This window comes from Uloborus diversus, chromosome 7 (genome assembly GCF_026930045.1).
Source record: "Uloborus diversus isolate 005 chromosome 7, Udiv.v.3.1, whole genome shotgun sequence".
NCBI lineage: Eukaryota > Metazoa > Arthropoda > Arachnida > Araneae > Uloboridae > Uloborus > Uloborus diversus.
In genome coordinates this window covers 67,405,885-67,420,393 of record NC_072737.1, presented here as the reverse complement: position 1 = coordinate 67,420,393, position 14,509 = coordinate 67,405,885, and the positions used below count along the sequence as shown (strand labels likewise).

At 32.1% G+C, this 14,509-nt stretch overlaps 1 protein-coding gene across 1 annotated transcript in view; it reads right to left on the bottom strand.

The window, feature by feature from the left end:
* Positions 1-14,509, bottom strand: part of LOC129225711 (protein downstream neighbor of Son-like) — a 71,191-nt gene that overhangs the window by 21,392 nt on the left and 35,290 nt on the right. The window contains exons 9-10 of the mRNA XM_054860198.1: positions 2,753-2,931; positions 1,971-2,076 (exon numbers count right to left, since the gene is read on the bottom strand). Of these exons, the coding sequence (XP_054716173.1) occupies positions 1,971-2,076; positions 2,753-2,931 (285 nt within the window). The remainder of the gene's footprint in view (positions 1-1,970; positions 2,077-2,752; positions 2,932-14,509) is intronic.

The window sequence follows — 14,509 nt, the reverse complement described above, 5'->3', positions numbered from 1 at the left end:
TTGGATTTTTTTGATTTTTTAAAAATGTTCAACAATTTGTAGATATTAATTACTTTACATTTATAAACATAATATATTTCATACAATAGATGAATCCATTCAACTTACTTTTAAAATCTAGATAAGTTCTCTAACTATTCAATAATATTTTAAGATTCTTAAATACGTTATAATGCTTAGATAAGATGTGGTTTTGTTTAAAGCTTTGCTTAAAGATAAGTTTTCAATTATCATCTACGTTTTTAGTCTAAAATAATATGTTGAACCATTACTTTTCTGAACTATATTAGTCATATATAAGAAAAACTCCAAATTTTTATTTTGTTCTTAACTGTTAATTCTGGAGTAAAAGCAATAGAGTGAAAATCTGTTACACACACAGAAAGAGGGATCTAAGTAGTTTTGCCTATTGAAGGCAAGATAGGATAATGCAGTGTAAGTTAAATTTTAGAGCAATACATTCTAAAAATGCAAAATTAATTTATAAAAGTAAAATCAACTGATTTTAATTAATGATTTTGTTTAAAAAATCACTTGATTTAAATCATGATTTTAATCACAATTTAAATCATGGAACCCTGCTTTTTACTGGCCTGATACACATGATGTATTTCTGAGGATGGATTGATAATGATTCTCCCCCAGCCAACATTAAATTTTGATGCTGCCAGTAACGCTGCTTTAGTGCTTTAATTTCTTTTTCAACTTAAAATGTTTGCTCATTCACCAAAATTGATTTTAATTAACTGTCACTGGCTTTAAATGTAAAAAAGTAGAATATTTGTCTATAGGCTTTCAATAAATTTCAGATATAACTGTTTTAAGATTTTCTGTCATAGAGATTCAAGTGCCAGTAGATGTATCATAAACGGATGCAATTACTAAGAAAATAAAGAAGAATATTAAAATGTGCATATTTTATCATGTAAGACCTATTTACCCATTTTTTTTTTACTTATGTTTACTCTGTATTTAAATGGAAGGTGGGTGGTCCACTTAGCTCCTCTTTTGACATAACATAGACACCCATTTGATTAAAAAAAGGATAAAGAATATTTAAAGCATTATTTCAGAAAATAATGATGAACCTTTGTTTTTTAATAAAGTTCCAGATAAATTAAATAAGTTTAAACTCTTTTTCTTCAAAACTCGTGAATACAGCTTCAAAAACGAACTGTTTTAAAAGAGTCCTACTTATCCCAACCAATTCTGCTCAAAAACATTAAATTAGCAAAAAGTATTCATCCACACTTTACAGAGTAAAATACGATGCTTTGAAAGAGATAATTCTGATTTCTGTTAAAGATGCAAAATGAGTAGATTTTTCTACACAAATATAAATTAATACAAAAACATAATTTTAATGAAAACAACTTCACCATTTCAGACAGTTGTGTAGTCAAAATGGAATGTTTTACCTTTTACTCTTTCTCTCTCTCTCTCTAGTGTCACCCAACTTTTTTTAAATTCTACCTCAAGCACCCACTCAACAGATTTTAGAATTCTTTACCTTATACTCGTATCTGTCAGCATCCTATAACTTGTTATTTTTTACTTAAAATTTTTTATATTGAATATTATCGGTAACTTTACACACAAAAAAGTGGATTTCTGCTCTTTCAGCAATTTTTTTTGTATTTCTTAATACTTTAAATTAAGAGGAAAACCAGAAAATTTCTGCAGAAATCCCAACGGTTTTTCTCTTAATTTTAGTCCTTGTAAACTTTTAACCACAAAAGAATAGCATTCACAAATTTATATGAAAAATATTTCAAGACAAAGAAAAAACACATACAGCAATAATTTCAATCAAATGAAGTTGCTTATACATTACAAGTGAGAAACTATACATTCAAGTTAAACAAGCTTCTTACAATAGCTTTTAAGCAAGGTTTGATAACATTGAAATAAAAACAAAGCAGAAAAATGTACTAGCTTTAAATTAATTCATTTAAATTTTGGAAACTTACTTGTTTTCATCATTTTCAGCTTCAAGAATTTCCGGAGAGTCTTCAATTAATTCATCAATAGAATCTGAATCCTTGGATTGACGAAGAGGCATAGTGAATGCAATACCTATAAAAATTCAATTGCAAAAATCAATAAATTGCAGGGGTGCCCACCTAGGGGGGACATGGCGCAGGTTACGGCATTGAAATTTTTAGATGGGGTGTTTTTAGAAATATTTTTCCCTTTTTACGGGGGTTCTTGCTTTAGGGGGGCAGGTCTTCACACATTTGGAGGGGGGGTGTCCCTGATAAATTGATTTCAAATATATTAAATGGAAATGGAAAAAGAAAATAAGTTTTAAGGAGAAGTTTTTTAATTTTGGAAGTAAAAAACAGCAATAAATGCATTCATTGCAAATTGAAATAAATAACAATGCTTTGACAAGGTGATAACTTTGTTATGCAGAGGATGGTTTTTGTTAACTTAATTACCTATAGGCCATATGAGACAACAAGAAGCAAAGGGATTAAGTGACAAAATTGAAAATACAGAGATATTTAGTGCAAATAATAGGAGAACCTCTCTTCTCCTTTGGAGCAAGAAATAGCACTAGTAGTCCCAGGAAATGCTGCTATACAGCATGATCTAGAAAACATTTCTAATGTAAGCCTATCCTAGGATCTGAATTTCAAAACGCAATTTACTAGAAACTTAAAATAGTCCACTTACATCCCTTTGCTTCTCACCATCTCATATAAGATATATAAAGCTGTTATAAGATATAAAAAAAACATTCAACTACCTTCATCGTTCAATGCTTTTCTAAAGCCTTTGGTGGTGGGACTGATCATTGCATGAATCACAGGAATAGAGGCAGCCCCAGCACATCTGAAAAGAACAGTGAATGTCGGAGCACACATGTAAAAATACGGGCACTGGAATAATCTCACCAACTGATAAAGTGATCGAAAACTATCACACCTGGAGAAAAATAAATGATTGTTAGTTACAGTTTAATAATATTTGTTATGGTTTCAGAGTTACCAGGGGTCGATTCAGGTTTTATTTTTTGGGTCCCCATTTTGTGAAAAGGCAAAATATTTTCGTGAAATTTCGTTATTTTTGTGAAAAAGCAAAATATATTTGAATTTTCTTTATGTTTGTAAAAGAGACCTTCTCGTGATTTTTTTCTTGGAAAAGATTATATTAAAGCATTTTTAGCTGTCGTATCGTTATAGAAAAGCCCTAGACAGGTTTCAGGGGTGATTGCAAGTTCTTGAAGAATACCTGAAAGCTGTCAAGAGAAAATGCGCTGGGGGGAGGGGGGAAAAGTAAGACCCTTAACATTTTATTCGTAATTTGACACATACATTACATTTATTGTTTTTTACAAATATACATATGCAAGGCACACTTTCTTAAGGTGAAAGTCTCACAACAGATTTCCTGTTTGCCAATGTCAAATACTTTAAGAGCAATAAAAATTGCACATGCTGCTGAACGTAATGATAACTCCTAATAAATACAATATGAACAGACTCAAAGATATCACATATTTCTTAACACAGAAGTGAAATACTCATTAACGATTCCATGTATGTGTTTGAAAAACTTAAAAGTAATTAAAACCCAAAATAATATTGCACCAACATTTAGCGTTTAATTTTAAGACTTTTGACGTTCTTGCAGAGTAGGTATTTCGTTTAAAATTTTGCAATTTAATGATGTTAATAAATATATAAGAAATTTTATTTGTTTGCCTCTTAACAAGGTACAGTAAACATCAAAAATGCGAAAAATTCGTTTACCATGGCGGATGTAAGGAAATCAAGATCTTAAAAAGAAATAAAAATATAAAAACAGCGTGAAAAATAATTTTATTTTAATTAAAGTTATTTTAGAATTGGATTTTGAAACTTAACACAAATTAATACTAAATATATATTGCGTAATCAAAGTAAAATTTAGGATTTTCCTGAAAACAAGCAAAAATCAAGGACTAATGAACTATGCAATCACAAGTGTCCCTCTCCCGTCCCCCCTCTGACGCTCTCAAGCAAAAACACCTCACGCAGCAAGCAAAAAGATAAGATGGGGGAAGGTGGAAGAGGCTCCCGCGTAGATGCGTACACATTTGCGGTTAAAAAATATTGTGAAAAGGCTGCCTTTTTATAAATTTTTGTGAAGGGGTTGCTTTTACGACGCGGAATTTTGTGAATGGGGCCGCTTTTGCGATGGGGAATTTTGTGAATGGGACCGCTTTTGCGACGCGGAATTTTGTGAATGGGGCCGCTTTTGCCATGCGGAATTTTGTGAAGGGGCCGCAAAGCGGCCCCAATTTGGCGCTGGATCGACCCCTGGTTACTTTTTGTAAAATAAAAGTTCTTGAAAGCATATCTTTCCTAATTTGCTTATTAAAGTAGGATATATCTTTATAACATATATCTGGTGTTTTGCATTTTATAGATTTGGTCATCATAATAGATCACAAATAAATAGTTTTCAGAGCACAGTAAACTCTCCATTATCAGAGGGCGGCTTATACGCAGGACGGATCATTTGCAGGCTCTCACACTTTCAAAAAAAAAAAAAAAAAATAATTCGGCGATGATTAAATGAGTATAGAAAAATGCTCACATTTTAATTTAACAAATGCAAAATTTATTTTCAGACATTCCCATTCCTTCCTTTCATTAAACTGGCAAAGACCAGGGGCCAACCCGTAATAAATTGAGGGTTTTCAAAAACTTTTCATAGTTTAAAAAAAAATTTAACAGAGTAAAATTTAGAGGAAACTGTGGAAAATTTCTAACCACTTTTGCCTTATTGTGATTTCACTATTTCAGTTCATGGGTGAATTTATTGGAGAAGGAAGAGAAACAAGAAGTTCCGTCTAGAACTAGACGAGCCTACTTTCCCGTATACCCATACTACTTTCTAGTACCTGATCAATATTCTCAAAAATAGCTAAAATCGCAAATTTTTTCAAACATATTTTTTTAAATATTTTAAGCTGATTTCTAGGAATAAAATATTCCTTACTTTTCTTCAAAAAAACGAACAAATAAAATAGCAGCACCTTTTAAACAAAGCAGCTAATACACTTGTTTCCATTAAAAAAATTTTTTAACAGCTTTTAAAACGAAAAAATAATAATAAGTTCATTAAAATAAATACATCATATAAAAAAATCGTTTCTTTTTCCCCTGTTGCCGAAAATAATTTTTTAAACGAATTAATGCACTTACCAAAATAAAAAAAAACAATAAAATGTCAACTTAAAGAAATAATTTTCATTGTCAAAAAAAAAAATCGTCTGCGCATATTTTTCGAGTTTATTCACCGAAAACCAAATACCTAAATTAAAACTTTAGCGTGAAAATAAAAACAAATCATATCAACAATAATTATTTCACAGTTAAAACCACAGCAGCGGAGTCGGAGTCGGAGTCAATCTCATTTTGGGATAAAAGAGTCGGAGTCGAATATCCAAGAATCGGAGTCAGTCATTTGTCCTCCGTGTATAAATGTTTGCCAAAGCTACGAAGTCAGAGTCGAAGTCGGGGAGTCGGAGTCCGATTAATTGTCGGGAACAGGAGTCAGAGTCGGTGTCAGGTCCCCCTAAATTCTCGGAGTCGGAGTCGGGAGTAGGTCGTCAAGAGCTATTTCCAACAAAGTTTGTTTGAAGTAAATCCGCCTTCAAGTACGGAATCTACATTGACTTTCAGTTTCCCCGTAGGCGCTAATGTTAAGGGATTTGAACTGTTCAAAATTGAACGGAAAATTGTTCAAATCAAAAAGATATCTTATATACAAGTTTTTTATCAAAAGCTTTTTCCTACAAAGTTTGTTTGAAGCAAATTCGCCTCACAGTTCGGAATTGCTTTGAATTTCCCCGTAGGCGCTAATGTTAAGTTTTTTTGAACTGTTCAAAATTGAACAAAAAATAGTTCAAATCAAAAAGTGAAATATGGGAATGAGGTGTCCTCGCCGAGATCTTTCGAACAAAAAAAAGTTTGTTCGAATCGGACTATTCATTCAAAAGTTATTAGGGGGGGACAGACAGACAGACCGACAGACAGACCGACAGACAGACAGACAGACAGACCGACAGACAGACAGACAGACAGACCGACAGACATTTTTCCCCATCTCAATACCCTACTTTCCAATTTTTAATTTTTCAATATTTATTTAATTATTTTATTTATTTTTGACTTTTTTTTGTTTTTTCACGATATTTTTAAGATGCATTAAGCCTTCTTTCATGCTTTTTTCTTCTTTTTCTGACTTTTACTGGGAAAGTAGGCTAAAAACAGATCCAGTAGAATATGTTGTGAGAGGTACCTTCAGGTGTTTTGGAGCAAGGCAGAACTAGTTGGTTAGTTGCAAAATTTAAAGAAGAATATTGCACAGACAGATTTATTTTTATGATCAATTCAGCATTGATTAAAAATATATTACACTTTATACTTTTACGTGTTTTTTTTCAAAACCCTTTAGCTTTTTTGCTATTTTGTAATGCTCACCAAGGTGTTCATTGTTTATAAGGCCTGGAAAAAGTATTTTCTAATTTCCATTGTATAATAACAGACAAAATTCAAAGTGAAAAATCTTTTTCTGACCTTTGTTCTAGAAAGATTGAACAAAAGAGTTACAAGTAGAATCTAGTATCAGAGTGAGTAATGTTTTATGAAACCTGGCCCCAAAACAATATCGTTTATAGTGACAATGACAAGATCTAAATACAGTTGGCTCTCTGTTTAATGACGCTCTATTTAACGACTTTCTCTGTTGAACAACGGTTTTTGTGGTCCCAGATGGTCCACTATAGTGTTAAAAGCATTTTATTTAAGGACGCTTTCTACTTGAAGAAGATTTTTTGAGGTCCCTTGAAAGTCATTGAACAGAGAGCCAACTGTATAGCAATAACCTTATTCCAAAAAGTACAACAAGCTCTAATTTAGACAAAAATAATTTTTGAGTAGATTGCCTTGATGCAATTTAATATTTTTATTAATAAAATTAGTTAGTGCCTAGACCGTTCGGCCAATTTTCATGAAATTTGGCACAAAATTAGTTTGTAGCATGGGGGTGTGCACCTTGAAGCAATTTTTCGAAAATTCGATGTGGTTCCTTTTCTATTCCAATTTTAAGAACAAAACTATCATAAGATGAACGAGTAAATTACGAAATTATCATAACGTGGAACTGTAACATGGGCACAAGCCAATTGGCAAGAAAATTCACCATACATTATTTGTAAATATACAGGCGAACCAAAAGAAAAAACAGATCCAGTAGAATATGTTGTGAGAGGTATCTTCAGGTGTTTTGGAGCAAGGCAGAACTAGTTGGTTAGTTGCAAAATTTAAAGAAGAATATGGCACAGACAGATTTATTTTTATGATCAATTCAGCATTGATTAAAAATATATTACACTTTATACTTTTACGTGTTTTTTTTCAAAACCCTTTAGCTTTTTTGCTATTTTGTAATGCTCACCAAGGTGTTCATTGTTTATAAGGCCTGGAAAAAGTATTTTCTAATTTCCATTGTATAATAACAGACAAAATTCAAAGTGAAAAATCTTTTTCTGACCTTTGTTCTAGAAAGATTGAACAAAAGAGTTACAAGTAGAATCTAGTATCAGAGTGAGTAATGTTTTATGAAACCTGGCCCCAAAACAATATCGTTTATAGTGACAATGACAAGATCTAAATACAGTTGGCTCTCTGTTTAATGACGCTCTATTTAACGACTTTCTCTGTTGAACAACGGTTTTTGTGGTCCCAGATGGTCCACTATAGTGTTAAAAGCATTTTATTTAAGGACGCTTTCTACTTGAAGAAGATTTTTTGAGGTCCCTTGAAAGTCATTGAACAGAGAGCCAACTGTATAGCAATAACCTTATTCCAAAAAGTACAACAAGCTCTAATTTAGACAAAAATAATTTTTGAGTAGATTGCCTTGATGCAATTTAATATTTTTATTAATAAAATTAGTTAGTGCCTAGACCGTTCGGCCAATTTTCATGAAATTTGGCACAAAATTAGTTTGTAGCATGGGGGTGTGCACCTTGAAGCAATTTTTCGAAAATTCGATGTGGTTCCTTTTCTATTCCAATTTTAAGAACAAAACTATCATAAGATGAACGAGTAAATTACGAAATTATCATAACGTGGAACTGTAACATGGGCACAAGCCAATTGGCAAGAAAATTCACCATACATTATTTGTAAATATACAGGCGAACCAAAAGAAAAAACAGATCCAGTAGAATATGTTGTGAGAGGTACCTTCAGGTGTTTTGGAGCAAGGCAGAACTAGTTGGTTAGTTGCAAAATTTAAAGAAGAATATGGCACAGACAGATTTATTTTTATGATCAATTCAGCATTGATTAAAAATATATTACACTTTATACTTTTACGTGTTTTTTTTCAAAACCCTTTAGCTTTTTTGCTATTTTGTAATGCTCACCAAGGTGTTCATTGTTCATAAGGCCTGGAAAAAGTATTTTCTAATTTCCATTGTATAATAACAGACAAAATTCAAAGTGAAAAATCTTTTTCTGACCTTTGTTCTAGAAAGATTGAACAAAAGAGTTACAAGTAGAATCTAGTATCAGAGTGAGTAATGTTTTATGAAACCTGGCCCCAAAACAATATCGTTTATAGTGACAATGACAAGATCTAAATACAGTTGGCTCTCTGTTTAATGACGCTCTATTTAACGACTTTCTCTGTTGAACAACGGTTTTTGTGGTCCCAGATGGTCCACTATAGTGTTAAAAGCATTTTATTTAAGGACGCTTTCTACTTGAAGAAGATTTTTTGAGGTCCCTTGAAAGTCACTGAACAGAGAGCCAACTGTATAGCAATAACCTTATTCCAAAAAGTACAACAAGCTCTAATTTAGACAAAAATAATTTTTGAGTAGATTGCCTTGATGCAATTTAATATTTTTATTAATAAAATTAGTTAGTGCCTAGACCGTTCGGCCAATTTTCATGAAATTTGGCACAAAATTAGTTTGTAGCATGGGGGTGTGCACCTTGAAGCAATTTTTCGAAAATTCGATGTGGTTCCTTTTCTATTCCAATTTTAAGAACAAAACTATCATAAGATGAACGAGTAAATTACGAAATTATCATAACGTGGAACTGTAACATGGGCACAAGCCAATTGGCAAGAAAATTCACCATACATTATTTGTAAATATACAGGCGAACCAAAAGAAAAAACAGATCCAGTAGAATATGTTGTGAGAGGTACCTTCAGGTGTTTTGGAGCAAGGCAGAACTAGTTGGTTAGTTGCAAAATTTAAAGAAGAATATGGCACAGACAGATTTATTTTTATGATCAATTCAGCATTGATTAAAAATATATTACACTTTATACTTTTACGTGTTTTTTTTCAAAACCCTTTAGCTTTTTTGCTATTTTGTAATGCTCACCAAGGTGTTCATTGTTTATAAGGCCTGGAAAAAGTATTTTCTAATTTCCATTGTATAATAACAGACAAAATTCAAAGTGAAAAATCTTTTTCTGACCTTTGTTCTAGAAAGATTGAACAAAAGAGTTACAAGTAGAATCTAGTATCAGAGTGAGTAATGTTTTATGAAACCTGGCCCCAAAACAATATCGTTTATAGTGACAATGACAAGATCTAAATACAGTTGGCTCTCTGTTTAATGACGCTCTATTTAACGACTTTCTCTGTTGAACAACGGTTTTTGTGGTCCCAGATGGTCCACTATAGTGTTAAAAGCATTTTATTTAAGGACGCTTTCTACTTGAAGAAGATTTTTTGAGGTCCCTTGAAAGTCATTGAACAGAGAGCCAACTGTATAGCAATAACCTTATTCCAAAAAGTACAACAAGCTCTAATTTAGACAAAAATAATTTTTGAGTAGATTGCCTTGATGCAATTTAATATTTTTATTAATAAAATTAGTTAGTGCCTAGACCGTTCGGCCAATTTTCATGAAATTTGGCACAAAATTAGTTTGTAGCATGGGGGTGTGCACCTTGAAGCAATTTTTCGAAAATTCGATGTGGTTCCTTTTCTATTCCAATTTTAAGAACAAAACTATCATAAGATGAACGAGTAAATTACGAAATTATCATAACGTGGAACTGTAACATGGGCACAAGCCAATTGGCAAGAAAATTCACCATACATTATTTGTAAATATACAGGCGAACCAAAAGAAAAAACAGATCCAGTAGAATATGTTGTGAGAGGTACCTTCAGGTGTTTTGGAGCAAGGCAGAACTAGTTGGTTAGTTGCAAAATTTAAAGAAGAATATGGCACAGACAGATTTATTTTTATGATCAATTCAGCATTGATTAAAAATATATTACACTTTATACTTTTACGTGTTTTTTTTCAAAACCCTTTAGCTTTTTTGCTATTTTGTAATGCTCACCAAGGTGTTCATTGTTTATAAGGCCTGGAAAAAGTATTTTCTAATTTCCATTGTATAATAACAGACAAAATTCAAAGTGAAAAATCTTTTTCTGACCTTTGTTCTAGAAAGATTGAACAAAAGAGTTACAAGTAGAATCTAGTATCAGAGTGAGTAATGTTTTATGAAACCTGGCCCCAAAACAATATCGTTTATAGTGACAATGACAAGATCTAAATACAGTTGGCTCTCTGTTTAATGACGCTCTATTTAACGACTTTCTCTGTTGAACAACGGTTTTTGTGGTCCCAGATGGTCCACTATAGTGTTAAAAGCATTTTATTTAAGGACGCTTTCTACTTGAAGAAGATTTTTTGAGGTCCCTTGAAAGTCACTGAACAGAGAGCCAACTGTATAGCAATAACCTTATTCCAAAAAGTACAACAAGCTCTAATTTAGACAAAAATAATTTTTGAGTAGATTGCCTTGATGCAATTTAATATTTTTATTAATAAAATTAGTTAGTGCCTAGACCGTTCGGCCAATTTTCATGAAATTTGGCACAAAATTAGTTTGTAGCATGGGGGTGTGCACCTTGAAGCAATTTTTCGAAAATTCGATGTGGTTCCTTTTCTATTCCAATTTTAAGAACAAAACTATCATAAGATGAACGAGTAAATTACGAAATTATCATAACGTGGAACTGTAACATGGGCACAAGCCAATTGGCAAGAAAATTCACCATACATTATTTGTAAATATACAGGCGAACCAAAAGAAAAAACAGATCCAGTAGAATATGTTGTGAGAGGTACCTTCAGGTGTTTTGGAGCAAGGCAGAACTAGTTGGTTAGTTGCAAAATTTAAAGAAGAATATGGCACAGACAGATTTATTTTTATGATCAATTCAGCATTGATTAAAAATATATTACACTTTATACTTTTACGTGTTTTTTTTCAAAACCCTTTAGCTTTTTTGCTATTTTGTAATGCTCACCAAGGTGTTCATTGTTTATAAGGCCTGGAAAAAGTATTTTCTAATTTCTATTGTATAATAACAGACAAAATTCAAAGTGAAAAATCTTTTTCTGACCTTTGTTCTAGAAAGATTGAACAAAAGAGTTACAAGTAGAATCTAGTATCAGAGTGAGTAATGTTTTATGAAACCTGGCCCCAAAACAATATCGTTTATAGTGACAATGACAAGATCTAAATACAGTTGGCTCTCTGTTTAATGACGCTCTATTTAACGACTTTCTCTGTTGAACAACGGTTTTTGTGGTCCCAGATGGTCCACTATAGTGTTAAAAGCATTTTATTTAAGGACGCTTTCTACTTGAAGAAGATTTTTTGAGGTCCCTTGAAAGTCACTGAACAGAGAGCCAACTGTATAGCAATAACCTTATTCCAAAAAGTACAACAAGCTCTAATTTAGACAAAAATAATTTTTGAGTAGATTGCCTTGATGCAATTTAATATTTTTATTAATAAAATTAGTTAGTGCCTAGACCGTTCGGCCAATTTTCATGAAATTTGGCACAAAATTAGTTTGTAGCATGGGGGTGTGCACCTTGAAGCAATTTTTCGAAAATTCGATGTGGTTCCTTTTCTATTCCAATTTTAAGAACAAAACTATCATAAGATGAACGAGTAAATTACGAAATTATCATAACGTGGAACTGTAACATGGGCACAAGCCAATTGGCAAGAAAATTCACCATACATTATTTGTAAATATACAGGCGAACCAAAAGAAAAAACAGATCCAGTAGAATATGTTGTGAGAGGTACCTTCAGGTGTTTTGGAGCAAGGCAGAACTAGTTGGTTAGTTGCAAAATTTAAAGAAGAATATGGCACAGACAGATTTATTTTTATGATCAATTCAGCATTGATTAAAAATATATTACACTTTATACTTTTACGTGTTTTTTTTCAAAACCCTTTAGCTTTTTTGCTATTTTGTAATGCTCACCAAGGTGTTCATTGTTTATAAGGCCTGGAAAAAGTATTTTCTAATTTCCATTGTATAATAACAGACAAAATTCAAAGTGAAAAATCTTTTTCTGACCTTTGTTCTAGAAAGATTGAACAAAAGAGTTACAAGTAGAATCTAGTATCAGAGTGAGTAATGTTTTATGAAACCTGGCCCCAAAACAATATCGTTTATAGTGACAATGACAAGATCTAAATACAGTTGGCTCTCTGTTTAATGACGCTCTATTTAACGACTTTCTCTGTTGAACAACGGTTTTTGTGGTCCCAGATGGTCCACTATAGTGTTAAAAGCATTTTATTTAAGGACGCTTTCTACTTGAAGAAGATTTTTTGAGGTCCCTTGAAAGTCATTGAACAGAGAGCCAACTGTATAGCAATAACCTTATTCCAAAAAGTACAACAAGCTCTAATTTAGACAAAAATAATTTTTGAGTAGATTGCCTTGATGCAATTTAATATTTTTATTAATAAAATTAGTTAGTGCCTAGACCGTTCGGCCAATTTTCATGAAATTTGGCACAAAATTAGTTTGTAGCATGGGGGTGTGCACCTTGAAGCAATTTTTCGAAAATTCGATGTGGTTCCTTTTCTATTCCAATTTTAAGAACAAAACTATCATAAGATGAACGAGTAAATTACGAAATTATCATAACGTGGAACTGTAACATGGGCACAAGCCAATTGGCAAGAAAATTCACCATACATTATTTGTAAATATACAGGCGAACCAAAAGAAAAAACAGATCCAGTAGAATATGTTGTGAGAGGTACCTTCAGGTGTTTTGGAGCAAGGCAGAACTAGTTGGTTAGTTGCAAAATTTAAAGAAGAATATGGCACAGACAGATTTATTTTTATGATCAATTCAGCATTGATTAAAAATATATTACACTTTATACTTTTACGTGTTTTTTTTCAAAACCCTTTAGCTTTTTTGCTATTTTGTAATGCTCACCAAGGTGTTCATTGTTTATAAGGCCTGGAAAAAGTATTTTCTAATTTCCATTGTATAATAACAGACAAAATTCAAAGTGAAAAATCTTTTTCTGACCTTTGTTCTAGAAAGATTGAACAAAAGAGTTACAAGTAGAATCTAGTATCAGAGTGAGTAATGTTTTATGAAACCTGGCCCCAAAACAATATCGTTTATAGTGACAATGACAAGATCTAAATACAGTTGGCTCTCTGTTTAATGACGCTCTATTTAACGACTTTCTCTGTTGAACAACGGTTTTTGTGGTCCCAGATGGTCCACTATAGTGTTAAAAGCATTTTATTTAAGGACGCTTTCTACTTGAAGAAGATTTTTTGAGGTCCCTTGAAAGTCATTGAACAGAGAGCCAACTGTATAGCAATAACCTTATTCCAAAAAGTACAACAAGCTCTAATTTAGACAAAAATAATTTTTGAGTAGATTGCCTTGATGCAATTTAATATTTTTATTAATAAAATTAGTTAGTGCCTAGACCGTTCGGCCAATTTTCATGAAATTTGGCACAAAATTAGTTTGTAGCATGGGGGTGTGCACCTTGAAGCAATTTTTCGAAAATTCGATGTGGTTCCTTTTCTATTCCAATTTTAAGAACAAAACTATCATAAGATGAACGAGTAAATTACGAAATTATCATAACGTGGAACTGTAACATGGGCACAAGCCAATTGGCAAGAAAATTCACCATACATTATTTGTAAATATACAGGCGAACCAAAAGAAAAAACAGATCCAGTAGAATATGTTGTGAGAGGTACCTTCAGGTGTTTTGGAGCAAGGCAGAACTAGTTGGTTAGTTGCAAAATTTAAAGAAGAATATGGCACAGACAGATTTATTTTTATGATCAATTCAGCATTGATTAAAAATATATTACACTTTATACTTTTACGTGTTTTTTTTCAAAACCCTTTAGCTTTTTTGCTATTTTGTAATGCTCACCAAGGTGTTCATTGTTCATAAGGCCTGGAAAAAGTATTTTCTAATTTCCATTGTATAATAACAGACAAAATTCAAAGTGAAAAATCTTTTTCTGACCTTTGTTCTAGAAAGATTGAACAAAAGAGTTACAAGTAGAATCTAGTATCAGAGTGAGTAATGTTTTATGAAACCTGGCCCCAAAACAATATCGTTTATAGTGACAATGACAAGATCTAAATACAG